Raw genomic sequence first — 16,824 nt, forward strand, 5'->3', positions numbered from 1 at the left:
ATGAGGTCCCGCCCCGCCGCGCGGTGCGCAGTCCCCGCCACAGGAGGTGGGTCGGTGCCCGCGCAGGGGGCGGCGGTGGTCGGCGCTGGGAGCGGCCGCGGGCGGGGAGCGGCTGCCGAGGGGTGTCCGCCGGCTCCGCGGTGGAGCGGGACCGGCACGGCCGGCGGTGCGGCAGCGCGACTCGGCGTAGGGGAAGCCGGGGCTCGTGGTCTCCCCGCGTTGGGAGAGCTGAGGGGAGAGGCTGTGAGGAGCGGCCCGGCGGGGCGCCCAGGTGCGGGCAGCCGCCCCGCTGAGCCCGGAGTGCGGCAGGGCAGGGCAGGGCAGAGCGTGGTGCAGGGTCAGTCCGAGCAGCGCCGGCTCCATCCTCACGCCTCCCTCGGGGCGGTCGCCCCCCGCTGTCGCCTCTCCCTCACGAGGAGGAGGGAGCCGTGTCCTCCGTCCGGGGTCCTGCTGAGCTGAAATGAGCCTGGCTCGCCCAGTTTTGACAGAGGAGCGGCTCCGAACGCTCAGCCCTGCGTGCCCATCAGGAGCGCAGCCCCGGGGACGGAGCGGGCACTCGGGCGGTGCCGCAGCCCGGCTGTGCCAGGGGCTCTCTGAGGGCACCTCCGGCAGCATCGCCCCTCAGCGTTACCCCTCGGGACAGCGTTTGTTCTTAGCTGTCCCTTAATGTGGTGCAGGTCACGTTAGAAAGATGAGGAAGATCGTGGTGTCCAGCCAGTCCGTCAGGACTGTGAGCATTGCACAGCGGTTTGGGACCCGGGACTGAGCAGGATGTCTAGTGCGCCTCAGCCAACATTTGTTATTATCTCCTGGAATCCACTTTTCTCCTTTCGAGTCGTGCTCTAGTTTCTTTTAGCAGTTGTCATCCGGCGCTGGGAGAAGCGCAGGTAATGCCACATGGCGTCTCTCAAATAGCCCGTCCTTTGGGCTCCTGTGTATTAACACAGTTGCAACCACCAGAAATTTCTGAAACCGATTTGCCTTCTGTGAGTCACACAATGTCAACACCTGTGCTTTAACCTGCTCAATAGAAAGGCTGACTATTAAGAAGAGGGAGGGGATGCTCATGCATGATTTCATTGTAGTACTATTAAAGAGAACATCTGGGAAAGGAAGTGTGGTACCTCAACTTCTAATTGAACCTATTTCATAAACAGGGGGCAGGGCCAGATGTACCAATTAGTGTAAAGAGTTGTGTCAGATCCTGCATATTATAATTAGTCATGACATTAGAGGCCTGTTTGTGCATTTTTTTGTTGAAGAAATTTCAAATATCTTTCAGTTTTTCTGACATTGAGGGGACCTTTATTTTTGTGTAGGAAGGAATTGAGTCAAAGGTGATTTGAGCAATAGCTGTTCGCTGGTAATGTTAGTGTGAAGCACATCAATTCTTGGTGCTGGTGGAATTTGAAGGAAAGGGCAGTCTCCTAATTCTCCATTGGAAGACCTGTTCCAAAAGTCCTAATATCTATTATATAAATCACTTCATTAAATGTATTTGTGGAGGCTTGAAAAAGCAAATATGACACGTATCAATACACTCACTGTAGTGATTTTAATGTTAATATAACATTTATTTTTAAAAATGAGCATTTAAATTGGGCACCCTTTCAATAACCTTATTCTTTATTTTAGGTTTCTTGGTAAAAGCTTATGAAACCAAACTTGCTACAAAAATGTAAAATTCCATTCCCTGAAAGTGGAATCGTCTCTATAGCTGTAGGTCTGTGAAAAAATAAACTACATCACAATCATCCTCAATTATTTAAAAAGGCAGTCATATTCTTAGAAATAAATTGGCTTTAATAAAAGAAGCTTAGGTTTAAGTTATTTGCCAGCTTGATTTTTTTCTTAGCTGTGAATTTATCTACTCTTTGCATTGTGGTTCATATCAGAGCATCACACATATAAATGCAAAACTGCATCCACACTTTATTTGCTCTTCAAGGGTTCATTCTCTTTGTTGGAGGGGTGGGAAAGCTCTTCCATCTTCTCCAGTTCCTGCTGGATTTGTGGTTTTTGCTTGGCTCTTACCTGGTGATTGGGAGGTTCCCACCTTTGTGCACAACAGCCTGTCTTGTAAACCACAGGAAGGTTGGAAATAGCCTTGGTTTTCATTTCCTGTTTCTTCCCTGGTTATTTTTATGAGGAGTTCAGGGAGCTGCTTACAGATCTGCTGATCAAGCGGATATTCAAACTAGGTGTTTTGATGGATATGTGAAAATTGCACTTTAGGATAAAATTGTTAATATGCAGAGGGGAAACATGTGAAGTATTGACAAAAAACAGGTAGTAAAAGCTCTGAGTTCACATGCATAGTAAGGCTGAAATCTGGACTTGAAATCAGTGGCAGCCTCCTTCAACAGATGTAAAGATGAATAAAGCCTCAGCTAAACCCACATGAGTATGTTTGCTTTGGGCTTACAGCATCAAATATGGTCAAGGTCTGCATCAGGTAGTCATTACTCAGATTTAAAAGGCAGAGGTTCCCTGGACCTGGGTCTGTTCATGGCATAGTTTATACAAAACATGCTTAATTAATTGCTGGATAGATGGAAAAAGTCAGCATCTTACAAATTTGTTGGCTGGATATCGGATTGATAGATCAAAGAAATCTGTATTCTTGGGCTGAATCTCTAGTTATTTGGACATACTTAAAATGCTGTACCTGTTACTTGCTAGGTTTTATTTACATGCCGTCTTCTATACAATGAAAATGTTAATTAAAAGGTGTTTTGATTGTTTTATGGTTTATTAGGTGAAAGTATTGCTTCCATGGCTTGTTAACAATTAACATTTAAAAACAGAAGGGCAAAACTTGGTATTTGCTTTGAAGGAAATATTCCTCTGAATATTCACCCATGTGCATGCTGCAGCAGTGGAATACATAAGGATATGAGTCACTTCATTCCTACACAGTCCATAATTTTGAGAATACACAACTAGCAAGAAAGATCTAAAATGTACGCAATTACATTGACCTTTACACCAACATGAGTGTTTGCAACAGCAGGTTTTAAATGGAGTCTGTGCACCAGTTAGGAAGGGACTCTTTTGAATTTTTGACAACTTATTCCATTGATTTTTAAGCACTGACTTATTATTTTTCATCTGTTCAGTTTTAGGCTCAGTGTCTTATAGCTCAGTAAAATGTGTTTCTCATCTAAAAGAAAAGGAAGGAAGAAGAGGAAATTTCCTCCATTTCCACATCTCTGAAACAAGCAAATCCCCCCTGATATTTTGATTTGGAAAACTATTCTAACTGTTGTAATTCTCTTTTGTAACTTAAGGAGGAAGAGACCTGTACTCTTGGAAGATGAAGTTTGTTTGGGGAATTCATCCCAATGCTCTGGCCTATTCCATGACTACATTAGGGGCTGGAATGATGAACAGTATCTTTAATTTCTACTACGTTAAGCTTTTCCTAAACCGCTACAAAATTTCCGAAGGAGCCTTTAATCAAGCACAGGTATTGTCCAATGGAATACTCTGATTACCACACTGTGCTGTGCATCTGTGCTGTTACAACAAAGTGATTTTTTTTTTTTTTGCCGATAAATTAATTTTGGGTTCATTGTAAATAATTAGCAGTAAATTAACGTTGAATTTAGTTAATCCATAAGCAACTGAAAGTATACATAAAGCGCATCGTTGAGTCTATAGAGTGAACATCGCCAGGCTTTAATTGCTGAAAAGATTTTTAACTTTGATAGCTCGTAGTAATTTTCTAAACTGATCTTGCATCTCAGCTCCATAGATAAGTTTGACATTAGTGCTTTCCTATGGACTGTTTAAGTACTTAAACACTGCATTTATTCTGGGAGTCATTATCCACGTGAGTAACTCTTGTCGTAAATGGTCTCCTGAAAGTAATGGGCCAGCTCGTGTTTTGAATTAACTCGCTGTGAGAGTAATGTCTGGCCTTTGCAGGATGAAAGCCCAGATATATAAGGTTTTGAAAGAGTGAAGTCTTGGAGACAAGGAGTTTATTTCACATGTAGTTGGGCACCACCTGCCTACTTAGTCACCTTATTTTATCAAGACTTCTATAAACCCGTAAAAATCTTTAAGAATTCGATCTGGTCTGTTTCGACCAGAGGAGCTTTCATCTTTATTTATTCTTTGAACAGAGATTTATTTTAAATAAACGTGTATTACTTCTGTGTTCTTGTAACCTCTGTAGGCTCAATCCCCTTGTGTGTGCCTTGTTTGTGGCAGGCTGTGTTTATGGTGTGGAACGCCATCAACGATCCTCTCTTTGGCTACATCCAAGACAACTCCAAACTCCGCTGCTGCGCCAGGCGCCAGTTCTCAATCCTATACGGAGCTCCTTTGTACGGGCTGGCCTTCCTGCTGCCGTGGTTCCCCTGGAAGCACTACGAGGAGGGGGACTGGCTGTGTGGCTTCCACCTCGTGGTGTCCCTGTGTGCCTTCGACGGTTTGCTGACGTTCGTGCTCCTGGCGCAGTGCGCGCTCTTTGCCGAGAGCTCCAGCAGGCACGAGAGCAGGCTGCAGCTCATCAAGTACAACCAGGTGGCCACGCTGATTGGAGCCACGAGCATCCTCTTCTGTGGGCTCGTGTCGGATAACATGGACAACTTTGCCTATTTCCAGGCTTACGCTGTTCTGATCGCGGCGCTGGCGACGGCCTGTATGTGTTGCACGGGTAAATACAGCACCAGTCAGTATGAGCAGAGAGAAATTCATGTGGAGAGTGCTAACATGGAAAACAGCGAGGGAGCTTTTTCCTTGGCCTCAGTGGTTTCATTGACCAAACAGATTATGACAGAGAAGAACTTCTTATTTTTTGTCACGATGAACTTCTTCCAAGTCTTCCACCTGGCCTTCTACAACAATTTCATGATAATCTTTGCGGATAATCTTATTCCTACGGATGTCCTTTCTTCCTCAGTCAGAAGTATCATGTATGGAGCGGGTTTTATTTGTCCTCAGGTAGGCAGTTTTTATTTTAAAGTATGAACACCTGGTGTATTACTAATTTGCAATATCCATTTAACGTGACAAAATGCTGTGTCTGGCAGAAGCCACTGGCCAAAATGAAACCCAAATCTGGCTCAGCAGTGCTCTAGAAGAAAAAAGTCCCTCTGTGCAGGCTGCCCAAATGTAAGGGGTAGTGAGAACAGACAAGCAGGCTGATAGAATGTTTAGAACAATACGAGAAATGAGTAGGCAAGGAATGAATGTTTTGTATCCTACAGGTTTATAATACCTAAGCATAAAGGAATGAAAAACATGGTCAAGATAAAATGTTTCTAAAAGCAAAATCTACAGAATTCTGAATTCTTTTTTCCTTGATTCTGTTTTGTAATAGTGTGTATTACAGAAGAAAGACTAATCCCTTCTTCAGGAAGGTTCTGAGACAAACTGCATGAAATACCAGAAAAAATTAAAAGCCTTGTTGAAATATGTGGTATCTCAGTCATGGAAACCAAACAAAACTCTGAAGAGCTGCTTTTGGAGAATACTACATTCCCCTGTATTTTGTTATCTGCTCTCTTGATCAGCTACATTTAGAGGGTAGAGAGAGACATACTTTTAAGAGCCCAGCCAGGGGAGGAGTAACGAACTGGAAAAGAGAAAGAGAACCCAAAAGAGTAATGTATGAGAACAAGAAAAGCAGCAAAAATATATCCCACAGAATGTAAACATACTTGTCTGCAGTGAATAAAAAATTCTTCCATTCATTCCGTTCTAACTCCTCTCTCTGGATCTTTTAAAACTTTCACCGTGTTTACTTGCTGGATGTTGAAAGCCATGATACTCAACATCTGAGTATCCTGGCGTTCATCATAGGGGCTGATGGTGTTCAGAATTTCTCAAAATCAGGCTGTTACATTCATTAAATTGGTAAGTAATATCTATAAGAAGATAAATGAAAGTGTTTTTATCCTTATCACAGGTTTAATAGTTTGGGGTTTTTTTTCCCCTGTGTTTCAAGTAGATAATGAACTTTGGAAATAAATCAGAAACTACAGAAAACAGGAAATCTTAAATAGCGTTACACTTACTATGTAGCGATCACTTTTGTTGATAAAATCAGTGTGACAATGTGAAACGAGCAATCTTTCAGAAAATGTGTCTCCCTGCTCCTCAGAGACTCTTTGTCTAGAAGGTCACTGAACCATAGAGAGTTTGCTGTGACCTTATTTTTCTCAGGTTTTGTCCCTTTGAGCTCAAGATATAATAAGAGAATTCTCTGATGGCAATGTCCTGAACTTCACTTACTAGAAAAACAGCCAACCTGTGTAAAATAAAGCTCCTTTTTATCAACTCTGCTTCAGTGGCCTCTACCAAACTAGAATTCAGCTTCTGCTTTAGGTCCCTTTTAGTAGTGGGTGTGAAGAATACAACCTGCCTACAAGGAAAAACGTTGCTGAAACACAGGCAAACAAATCTGAATTTGCATCATTAAGTTCCTATTTGCCTTGGAAATACACGCTCTTAGAAACATGCAAGGAGTAAGGAATTTTCCAAGTCATAAGTACTTCCTGAGACAGGGTTGTTTGGCAATTACAGGGAGCCAGGATAGTGGTGTTTACAATAGCAGGCGTTACGTGGCACTTTTTTCCAAAATCCCTGAAAACAGCCAGGGGGAAGAGCATTTTTAAGTTTCTTAGAATGAGATTATTGCTTTTGTCTTGTATCAACCTCCCAGATTTGTTTTACTTCCCTGATCAGGGGTGTGAGTAGAAATCTTGAGCTGTTTCACAATGGCATTTGCCACGGTCATCTTTGTGTGACCGGAGCATCCTGGGCTGATTTGTTATGTTAAAGCATTTCAACGTGGGAACAAGTGTAGGAGGAGAATTCTTTCCTGTTCTTCATCTGAATGTTGCACAGCCCATCTCTGCACCACGGAAGAAAGGAGAAAATGTGTGTCTCTGTAATGGAGTTTGTATTTTTGTGACAGTGATGAAGACCACGGACACGAAAATCGTGCCATGGGCTCATATAATAAAAAGAACATAATTCATTACAAAATGCCCCATTTAAAGTGGAAAGTGAGGAACAATATAGAAGAATTACATGTGGTTCATATTGTATTTGGCACTTAATACCATTTTCGTGACTTTGCCTGTCATTAGATTCTCAGAATCTACTGCTAGCTACCATTGGCAAAATTAAAATTGAGCCATGCACATTGTCCTCTGGCATGTGCCTTTCTTTGCTTGCTTGTAAAATCTCTGACTTACTTAGATAAAGCTATCTTGATGAGCTTGCTGGTTGTTTGTTTTTTTTTTAATTAAAGGGTCATGCTTAATTTCTGTCAATATCAGTGAAAATAGCAATATTAATGAAAAAAACAATTACTGAAAATATTTCTTATCAACAGTTAAAATTCAAATGGTGAGGTGCTTGCTTTACAGTTAACGTACTGCAAAGTTAATTGTTTAAGGGACATCAAAAATAAAGACCATGAGCATTAAAGAATAGTTAGGCAAGGTGGGAAACAGTATTTTCCTTGGGATGTAGCAGCTCTCAGCCGGATTTTGAGTGGAAGGAGACTGTACCTGGTAGAGGTAGCACAGAACGAGCCAGCAGACAACTCTCTTTGTTCAATTTCTATTTTTTTATTTGGATTGAATTTCCTAGACAGGGCTGTTGGCTGGGTTTTGTTTTTTAAATGAGTGGTAATAATCTGTGTCTGGTCTGTGTTTTATAGCTCTCCTGGTGCTGAGACACTGTACTAGACTTTTCATCCTTTATTTGTATCTATTCTCTTTTCAGTGCCTTGTTCTTCTCAGTCATGCTTCGTTGAAGAAGTTTGGTTATTACAGAGTCATCCTGTTTTCCTTTTACTACGAAGGAGTAGCTGCTGCTGTCATGTTTTTTCTAGGGCAAGAACACTATTATCTGTTGGCATTTTATCTCACCACAAACATGTAAGTAAATACACTCCCCTGCTCACAGACACAGCTTGAATACTTCTAACCCAGTGGACATTTGCTTTTAGTACCATGAAGGTTCTGCCATGGCTTTTGTGCTCTTCGTTCTCTTTCCCTTGTCAGAAAAGTTGAAACTCTAGTTACAACTTTCCTCAGCTTTTATTTTATTCTGCTTCAGCTTTTAATTTCTGCTTCAAAAAAAAAAAAAAGTATCTTATGATACATGGAAAACCTTATTTAAAAAGAAAGAGCTGTTTGTATCAGAATAATGTTACAGCATTTTAATTCTTCATTTTCTATTTCATTGTTGTCTTTCTACACATTCTTTCCCGCCCTCCTTTACTTCATCTTTTCTTTTCCCCCCTGTTTTCATTCTTGTTTTCAGTCACAGGACTGTAACACTGAATTGCATGAACAATAAATTGAATTTCATTGTCTGCATATTTTAAATCATGAAGATGTATTTTGATTTCCCCAGGAAAAAAATTCTAAGGTACCCAAAGACACTGTGTTTAAAGTGCTATTTGTCCTAAGCCTCTTGTTAGTAAAATCTCAGCACACCCAAACTTTAATAAGAGGTGGAAATTGTACTGTTTGAGATTATATTTTAATTTAGCCATTTCTTAAGAATCAGCTTTGTGTGTGTTTAAATGCATATATATGTGTGTATATAGATATATCTACATATACACAGTAAATACATATATAGGAATGCATGTAAAATATTCTTAGTATTTTAATTCTCCCACCTTGAAGTTTGTCTTCCATGTGGTCTTTCCAGCCATGCTCATGCCTTTTTCAGATCTGAAGAGCAAATTTTCAGTTTCCCCTTTTTTTCTAAGGTGTTTCTTTTCTCTTGGTCATTTGAAGTGCCATTTACTGATAATGTCATTTACTGTCAAAGTATTCATGACCTTTTTACACCAATGTCCAGGAGAAAAAAAAGCAAAAAAAACCTCCCCACCTTTTATGTTTGCATATTGATTTCTAATTCTCAACGAAGAATAGATCTAGTAATGTTTTCCTGCTTAAACAGATACATCCCCATGTTTTAAAGAACATCTCAGCTCTGTGTGTTTGGGGAAATGTCAGTGCTGGGGGGGGAGGGTGTCAGAATGCCAGTTATATTTTTATTATGGCACTGAAAATAAGGACTGTGAACATCTGAAATCCTTTGTTTTTCTTCAGGGTTGTTGTCCAAGCCTCCTTCAGTTTGTTCAATTTGCCTTTGGCAGATATTGTTGATGCAGATTTGGTGAAGCACAAGCGCAGGTACGTCAGTGCTTCCTGGTTTTCTGTAAATGTGCTCTTTGCCTCCTTGCTCTCCCCCGGGTTAAACTGTGTCAAAGTAAAGGCAGAGAATTATCTGGGATCCTTGATACAGAAGTACTTTTTGTAAGAGCAACTTAACAGTAGTAAAGATAAGAACTTGAGTAAAGTTTCCTGCAGTTACTTCAGCAGAGTAATTTAAACAGATTCTTATGTAACTTCTAGTTTTTCTTAGACTGTAATTTAAGCCAAGTCCTTCTGATTATTGTGGGTTTATTTTTGTTAGCTTCAATTGAATTATTTTGTAACTATATACATCTATTGTCATTTATGGCATTTTCTGAATAAGGCCTTTTGGAGACGGAAAAAGCTTTAAGAGAGCTTTGCCTGTGCTACCTAAAGTGCAGGTTTCAAGGTCTAACTGGTTGCCATTATCTCCCCGAAATAAAAGTGATAAAACCTGCTGTGGCATAGCATATTGCAACTCTTGGATCTTTCAGATTTTTACCAAAGTGCACAGAACTCTCTGTTGGTTCCATCAGTGTTTATGCAGGTGCAGATTCAGCCCTGGTCACTCTGTTGAAGAACTGGCTCCTCAAAAGGGAGAGCTGTTGCTTCTATGAGGAAAAAAATTGCCTCCTTTTCTGGCCTCATGCACAGAAAACCTGAAGTTGTAATTAATTCTCCATGCACTGTTCACTCTAATTCCAGTAATTACTCAAAGTGCACAAAGTTGAACCTGAGTGCAAGTAATTCCATAATCAAGGCTAAGTTATATATATACCTATATATATATATATATAGGCACACCCCCAAGAGGTTCATTACCTTTCATTTCAAATAAAATTAAATTTCATTCTGATAGCAGATGTTTGCTATAATGTGTGAACTAGATAAAGCTAAAGATCATGATATTTAGTCTTTGCATATTATAAGGATTTTTTAAATCACTATTGTACTTGATACTCCTGTAAGTTTTTGCTGTGCATTAATTTGTTTTTCCCTCTAAATATTTTAGATCCCCACTTTCCTCTATGGTTTTTGGTACCAATGCTTTATTTACCAAGCCTGCCCAATCTTTGGCTCCAATGCTTGTGGTTAAAGTGCTAAATCAATTTGGATATAGGAACCTGAATAATGTAGTTGGTCATCCTGATGCAAGGTGAGTTCACAAGGGGCACTTAGAAATTACCATGAAATGCTCCTGTAATCTGAAAAGCAAATTGATCAGCAATTAGTTTGCTCTCTACCTAATTTGGAAAAGCAAAGGATGTATTTCAGCAGTTGGTTTCTGTTTGAGATCACCTAATGGCTCATATTAAGATACATGTTGTTGGCTTCTGCTTGTTGTTTATCTCATAAACCTGCTTCCTTAAACACACAATCCTAATGGGGTTGCATTTGAGATACATTTCTGTTTGAGAGAAAGCAGTAGAACAACTGGAGGGGGGGAATTTGCCTCTAGTAGGAGTGTATAATTTTGGCTTCAATTCTAATGCTAATGATTTCCTTGCAGTCCCTGGAGACCTTCATGCACAGCACAAAGCTGTGGGTTTAGTTAGCCTGTTGGACATGGGGGGGCTTTTCTAAAACCAAATTAACAGGGAATCACTACCCTGAAAGGGTCATAGGCTCTATTTATGACCATCAAGAGGAAGTGGAAACATAAGGAATAGCTGAAGGCAAAATTAAAAGGCAAAAATCAGTCCTAATTAGGATTTACTTGAGAGACCAGCATGAATATCCTGAGAAACTACACAGCTCTCCTAATTTCTGAGTAAAAAGCTTTAAAAATAGGTAAAGGCAATTTTATATGAACTTTTGTGGTAACAGCCCTTGAAGGAGGAAGGTCTGGTTAGGAGAATGTTTCACATTTGAGGACTTTTCTAAAAAAATGTGTGAGGACAAGCATGACATAAAAGAACAACAGGTGGTCTTCAGAAATGGATCCAGACTGAAGCAAAGGCAGTTTGAGGCTGTGTGAGAAGAGTTAATTTTATTTTAATGTAGTCTGTAGATAGCCAGTGAGATGATGTGAAGAGGACATGGACCTCATTATAATGTCAAATAAGATGAATGATTTTTGCAGAAGAGTAGTAGCTTGAGCTGGATGTGGATATGAGATGGGTTAAATATATTCATCTTGATGATTCAGAGAAATTTTGACTTGAAACATAACAACTGCAGTTCTGATGCCTTTCAATCAAAGAAATGATCCCTTTGTGGATGAATTTTAAATCACAGTAGCTATAAATCTTTTTATCCCCAGTAAGTAGCCCCTGGACTATAGCAACAATAAATTTATTGTATAGAGAGTTGAAATACTTTGAATGCCTCATCTCTAAAACCTATATTTTCACTTGAGTCATGCCGAAATTTGGTTTATTTCACTAGGGCCAGGAACAGCAGAAAGGCACAAAGCTGAGATTAGTTAATCAAAGCACTTGAACTATATTATGTATTTCTCTTGCCCGTCTCTTCAGAAATAATTTCTGAAATATGAAGCAGTCTGCCTGTGTTTTCTGTACATATCTGTGTGAACAGGCATGTCCTTTGCTTGCAAATGCAGCTCAGCATGGACACCCATAGACCAGACCACTCCAGGTTGTTTCTAGGGAGTCAGTTTGCCCATGGCAATCTACTCAGACCATTGACTGAGCTAAAATTACTTATATATATATATATATTAAAAACCTATCAGCTGATCTCATCTTTCAGCCATAGGCAGGCAGCTAAAACACACTTGCCCCAGGACAAAGTTGTTTGAGGACAAACAGAAACTGAATTCAAGAGATTGTTTTAAGTATGCTCAAGCTGTTTGGGGGAAAAAAAAGAAAGAATTTCACACAGGTGAAGAATATCTAATGAAGTATTATGACCCACGCCAGTACCATCTCAGCTGTGTCCTTCCTCCTCCTCCAAAGCTGGCAATATCTATCGTTTTGGAAAGCCTTTGCTTTATTAGGTGTAGTGGCTGGGAGTTGTGAAGATAACGCAGAAAACCCCTATTCTGCATTAAAAAGATGTTTGGGCCCTGAATAAATATGTCTTAAGAGTTTCCAACAGTGTTGTTTCCTGGGAGAAGACAGAAGATGCAGCTCAAACCCACAAACTATTTGTGCATTCTAAATTATCTAGTCTATTCTTGAGCTGAAAGTTAAACTGTAGCAACAATAATGGAGCAGCTAATCCTGGAAACCATTTCCAGGCACAGTAAGGACAATAAAATCATCAGTAATAGCCAGCATGGCCTCACCAGGGGGAAGGGAGTCGTGCCTGACCAACTCGATAAACCCGTGCCGTGAAATGCTCAGCCTGGGAGCCAAGGGAAGGTGGTGGGAATTGTCTGCCTGGGCTTCAGGGAGGCCTCTGGCACTGCCTCCCTCCTGGACAAGCTGTTGAAATACGGGCTGGCTGAGCAGCCAGTGGGATGGGTTCAAACGTGTCAGGCCCAGAGGGTGGGGAGCAGGGCCAGGAGGTCTCCTTGGGGGGCAGTGACTGAGCCCTGCGGGCTGGGCCGGCCCCATCCTGCTCAACATCTGCAGTCACGGCCAGGGGGATGGGGCAGGATGGACCCTCGGGAAGTTTGGTGATGACTCACAAGTGGGAGATGTGGCTGATGCATCAGAGGGTCACGCTGCCATCTGACAGGCTGGAGAAATGGGATGACCTGGCATCTTGGGCTGCACTGGGCAAAGTATTGCCAGCAGGTCAAAGGAGGTGATCCTTCCCCTCTGCTCCCATTAGACCACATCCTTAGGAAATGTGGTCACTGCGCAGCAGTTAAGCAATTTGTAGTGGGAGGTAGTTAAAGAAGTATTTTTTAATATCCCTAAAATTTGAACAATAGCTTGCAGAATGGAACAGCCCTGGTTTGTGGATTTTTCTTTTGTTCCATCATCATAGCAAAGCATTACCTGCCCTCTATGGCTTGGGGTGTTTTTTGTCGTTGTTTGGGGTTTCTTTTTTTAGTTTGGCTTGGATTTTTTTTTTTTTTCCTGTGGAAAAGATCCCTAGTTTAAAACCTCCCTCTTCTGGAGAGCCACTGCAACTACCACCAGCTTCTCTTGGCAGCGCTTTTCAAATTCATCCTTCAGAATGAAGTTATTTGGCAGCAACTCTTCGTTATTTATGGAAGGCACTTTAAACTGTTAATGCTTTCATACGGAATTACTGGACTACATGACATTCTGTTCTGAGTGATGTTAGGGCTGTTTAGTGACAGATTGTATGTTCTATTCCTGTGTGTGCAAAAAAAAAGGTAGACATGGAAATTTCTGAATTTACTTGTTCAGCTGTAGTTATGACGAAATCTGAGCTCTGCTCTTGATTTATCCCAGTCCCTTAATGACACATTTTCTTCTTCCTTATTCTGTGTTCTATAGATCTGTTTCATAATTCCTGCAATAACTTAAGGTTTTACAGTACAATAGGTAGTACTATTTTCCTAAATCCATATTGTTCCACTGGAACCAAATCACAGTTGCGCCAGTGTGAGTGATTTTGCAGATGTTCGTTCTTATTTTGTCCTTCCTGAAATCCCTGTGTAAAGACAGAATAGTTTTAGTACTGAAAACTGCAATGCTCTTTAGTGTGCAGGAACAGGCCAAAGGTGGGCCTTGTTTCCTTGTAGGTGGACTGGGAATGCAATTGAAAACAGGCCAGTGAACAACATCCAAGTGGTAAATTATTGTCACTGCCAGTAAACCTTGGCTATGGACCAGTGGCCTGCTAGTGAACACTTGCAGTCCTAAATGCAATTGCCCAAGTGATGAAGTGACTCACTTGTGAGCCTGTGGGTTTTGCTTTCTCGTGTAGCATCAGCAGGTACGTGACTTGAGATAGACTGGGCTCGTTTATGAGGGTGTGAAGGTACAAAGGAATAAATATGGGCTGTTCTCTCTCTGTTAAATGGAGTGATGAGACACGAGGTGATTCTTTTATGATTCAGAGAAACACTGAATTGTTTAACAACCTGTTGGAGGTTTTGTTTGGGGTTTTTCTCTCCACACATTTTCAGGGCTTTTGGCTGGCTGTAGCTGTTCTGTGAGTCTCCTCTCTCATCCCTGAATGCTAAGGAAAAAAAAAAAAAAAAAAAGAGAAAGTAACATAAACTGCCTCATGGAGAGAAAGTTCATTTAGGGGCTGTTTCTCAGCTTGAGTTGACTTTCTTGATATTTAAGTAATTAGAATCCAATAATTAACAGAATGCCAGTAGCTAATGACTCCAGCTACCAGATGAATGCCAAAATGCAGGCTTTGAGCTGTCAGCAACCATACTGTTCATAAAAGGGAACTCATTTAATTCCTGCATTTTCCTTTTTGAGTCATATTTGTTGATGCTTTTGTTTCTTATTCATTAGAGAAGATTTAGATGAGGAATTACCATGCATCCAGTAGAATAAATGAAAATGAGTGTTCATTTCACATGTATTTTTTTTTATGATTTATATTACCTTGTAATCATTTATTTTAAACCCAAATGTAATAGGGCTTGATATTTCAAACAGCCCTTTAGACCACACCTGAATTTTGTGCATTAATCATCACTTCCATCTGGCACTCAGCAACTAAACCAACACATGATGTGGATAGCACATATTTTAACTTAAATAATTCCATATTAAAATGTTTGCTTGAAATGTTTTCTGCTTTTCTTTCTCTTCGAGATTTTTCAGTCTTACTAAAGCTTTTCGGATGCTCTATTCTATAACTGGATGATACTGCTTAAATTGATTTTTATATTACATAATACAGATGAGTACTAAAGTATTGAACAGGATTTCTTAGGTTGCCTAGAGTGTATTAAAATGAACTCTTTGAGTGCTAATTGTCTGATTTCCTCCCAGCTATTATGAAAGGAGAAAAAAAATAAAATATATTTCACATATTTGTATGTAGAATTAGAAAATACTGTTGAAATTCATTTGATACCTGATATATGTATATATTTCTTTGATTTAGAATTGACTGCGCAGTAACATGTCTGTGTGCATAGAATGGGACTGCTTGAAAAAGAGTGTGCTGTGAATTGAGCAGGCAAGTTAATCTTCCTACTGAAAAGCTGTGTTTCCCTGTCTTCCCCAGGACGTTTTTAGATCTCCATGATGCCATGTTCAACCTGATCTGCCTGGTTCCACTTTGCATTGCGGTCATGCAGGTGCTGACATGGACTCCCTTTTCCATCCAGAACAGCCACGTGACAGCTGTACACTAAACACAACCCCCTTGGGCAGTGCCTCTTCTGCTCAGCTCAACCACAAAAGTGTTTGTGGGATTTTCAGGTGAAAAAAGCAAAATTGCCAGGCAGTTTGAGCTCTTTGTAAGTTGCACTCAGCCTCGATGCTGAGCCTACCCAGAGTTTTTCCTAGTTGGGTCGTTTTCCTTTAGTGGGTGTTATCCTTAATTACTTTATTTGAAGTAATTTCTGGTCAATACTGATTGCTGTTAACTCACTTGAAGAATGGATATGGCAGATCAGGTAAAGGAATCCCAACCTAGCACCTGGAATTCAAGGGAACTGTATTTTCTTAAGCTTACTGGTGGATTAATTTTGCCATACTGATAAAACAGCAGATCTCTGCAGTTAATCTGGAAGATTCTGGTGGACATCCCTCAGCAGGGATGGCAGGGAGATTTTAGATGGTGTGTGGCTGATCAATATAACACGAATCTGACAGCTGCCCCAGGCAAGAGTAACAATCTACCCTGGGAAAGTCTGTGTAGGGCTAAAGAAGAAAAAGATTCAAATGCTGTTCAGTGGTGCTGGATGTGGAAAAAGCTCCAGAAGTCCTCACTGGCTTCCTGAATATCTCTTGGTGGTGGAAGGCAGATGCAGTTTTCTGGCTCTAAATGGGAAAATTATTTTGAAGGTCCCATATTGTCAGTATAGAATGTCAGGTGGCTAGAAGGACATCAGTGTGTGGGTGTAATAATGCCCAGGTAGGTGGATAAATCTAAGCACAGACAGTTATTGAAGTAAACTCTACCTGCTTAGTAATGTTACAGTGGCAAACTCATCTGGTGTGTGACAACTGAAGTTATTTTCTGATTCATTCTTACCGAAATCCTTTAAGTCAAGCTTTTAAATGGATCCTGTGATTTTTATAAAATACCAGTTTTTAGATAAAATTTCAGAAACATCGAGTCCTGTCTTTATTTCCCAGCTTGTAATGATAGATACATTAGCCTGTTTACAATATTCCTGTTCAATAAATATTATTTTTCCTCAATATATCCAAAGTCTAATTGGTAGTTTAAGCATAATATAGTAATTTAGTTTTTGTTCTTTGTTTTGCCTGGGCAAATGTAATTCTTAGAAGCCTCAGTTTTTACATTTGCAGAGCAGAAATAACATCATTTGCTTGCCTTTTTTTTTGAAGTGCGAAGTGCTTTCAAGGCGATGAGTGAAAAAGTGGGATAGCATCGTTAAATATTTACAAATCCAAATGAACCCTTTGATAGGAATATGAAGATTTATGTGAAAATGTAAGAAGCCAGAAGTGTGGTGAAGTTTTAAGTTGCATTATCTGGTTTTTATCTGCCTTGTCAGAGATGCCGTTATTCATTTGCATTGTACATGCTGATGGAATTGTGTACACATTCCAGCATCACTCATGTAAATATTCCTTGGATATGTAAATACAAA

General features: G+C 40.3%; 1 protein-coding gene across 3 annotated transcripts; it reads left to right on the forward strand.

The window, feature by feature from the left end:
• Positions 1–12: 12 nt before the first annotated feature.
• LOC114065921 (transmembrane protein 180-like) lies at positions 13–15,866 on the forward strand. 3 transcript variants are annotated; one of them, XM_027900204.1, is made up of 7 exons: positions 13–46; positions 3,291–3,469; positions 4,219–4,953; positions 7,750–7,904; positions 9,096–9,179; positions 10,195–10,338; positions 15,264–15,866. In XM_027900204.1, exons 2-7 carry the CDS (start codon positions 3,317–3,319, stop codon positions 15,391–15,393), a joined length of 1,401 nt encoding a protein of 466 aa, XP_027756005.1. In that variant the 5' UTR covers positions 13–46; positions 3,291–3,316; the 3' UTR covers positions 15,394–15,866. The 3 variants fall into 3 exon arrangements, with proteins under 3 accessions (XP_027756005.1, XP_027756007.1, XP_027756006.1); XM_027900206.1 differs by lacking the exon at positions 13–46 and adding an exon at positions 94–271; XM_027900205.1 differs by lacking the exon at positions 13–46 and adding an exon at positions 515–887.
• The last annotated feature ends 958 nt before the right edge of the window (positions 15,867–16,824 follow it).

The sequence above is a fragment of the Empidonax traillii genome, unplaced genomic scaffold, assembly GCF_003031625.1.
Source record: "Empidonax traillii isolate 1590-97213 ecotype Southwest subspecies unplaced genomic scaffold, ASM303162v1 scaffold715:size483424, whole genome shotgun sequence".
In the NCBI taxonomy this organism is placed as follows: Eukaryota; Metazoa; Chordata; class Aves; order Passeriformes; family Tyrannidae; genus Empidonax; species Empidonax traillii.

Coding starts and splice junctions, on each gene's coding strand:
- LOC114065921 (XM_027900204.1), top strand. CDS start 3,317: ATGAAGTTTGTTTGGGGAATTCATCCCAATGCTCTGGCCTATTCCATG. Junction 3,470..4,218: donor GAGCCTTTAATCAAGCACAG/GTATTGTCCAAT, acceptor TGTTTGTGGCAG/GCTGTGTTTATGGTGTGGAA. Junction 7,905..9,095: donor TTTTATCTCACCACAAACAT/GTAAGTAAATAC, acceptor GTTTTTCTTCAG/GGTTGTTGTCCAAGCCTCCT.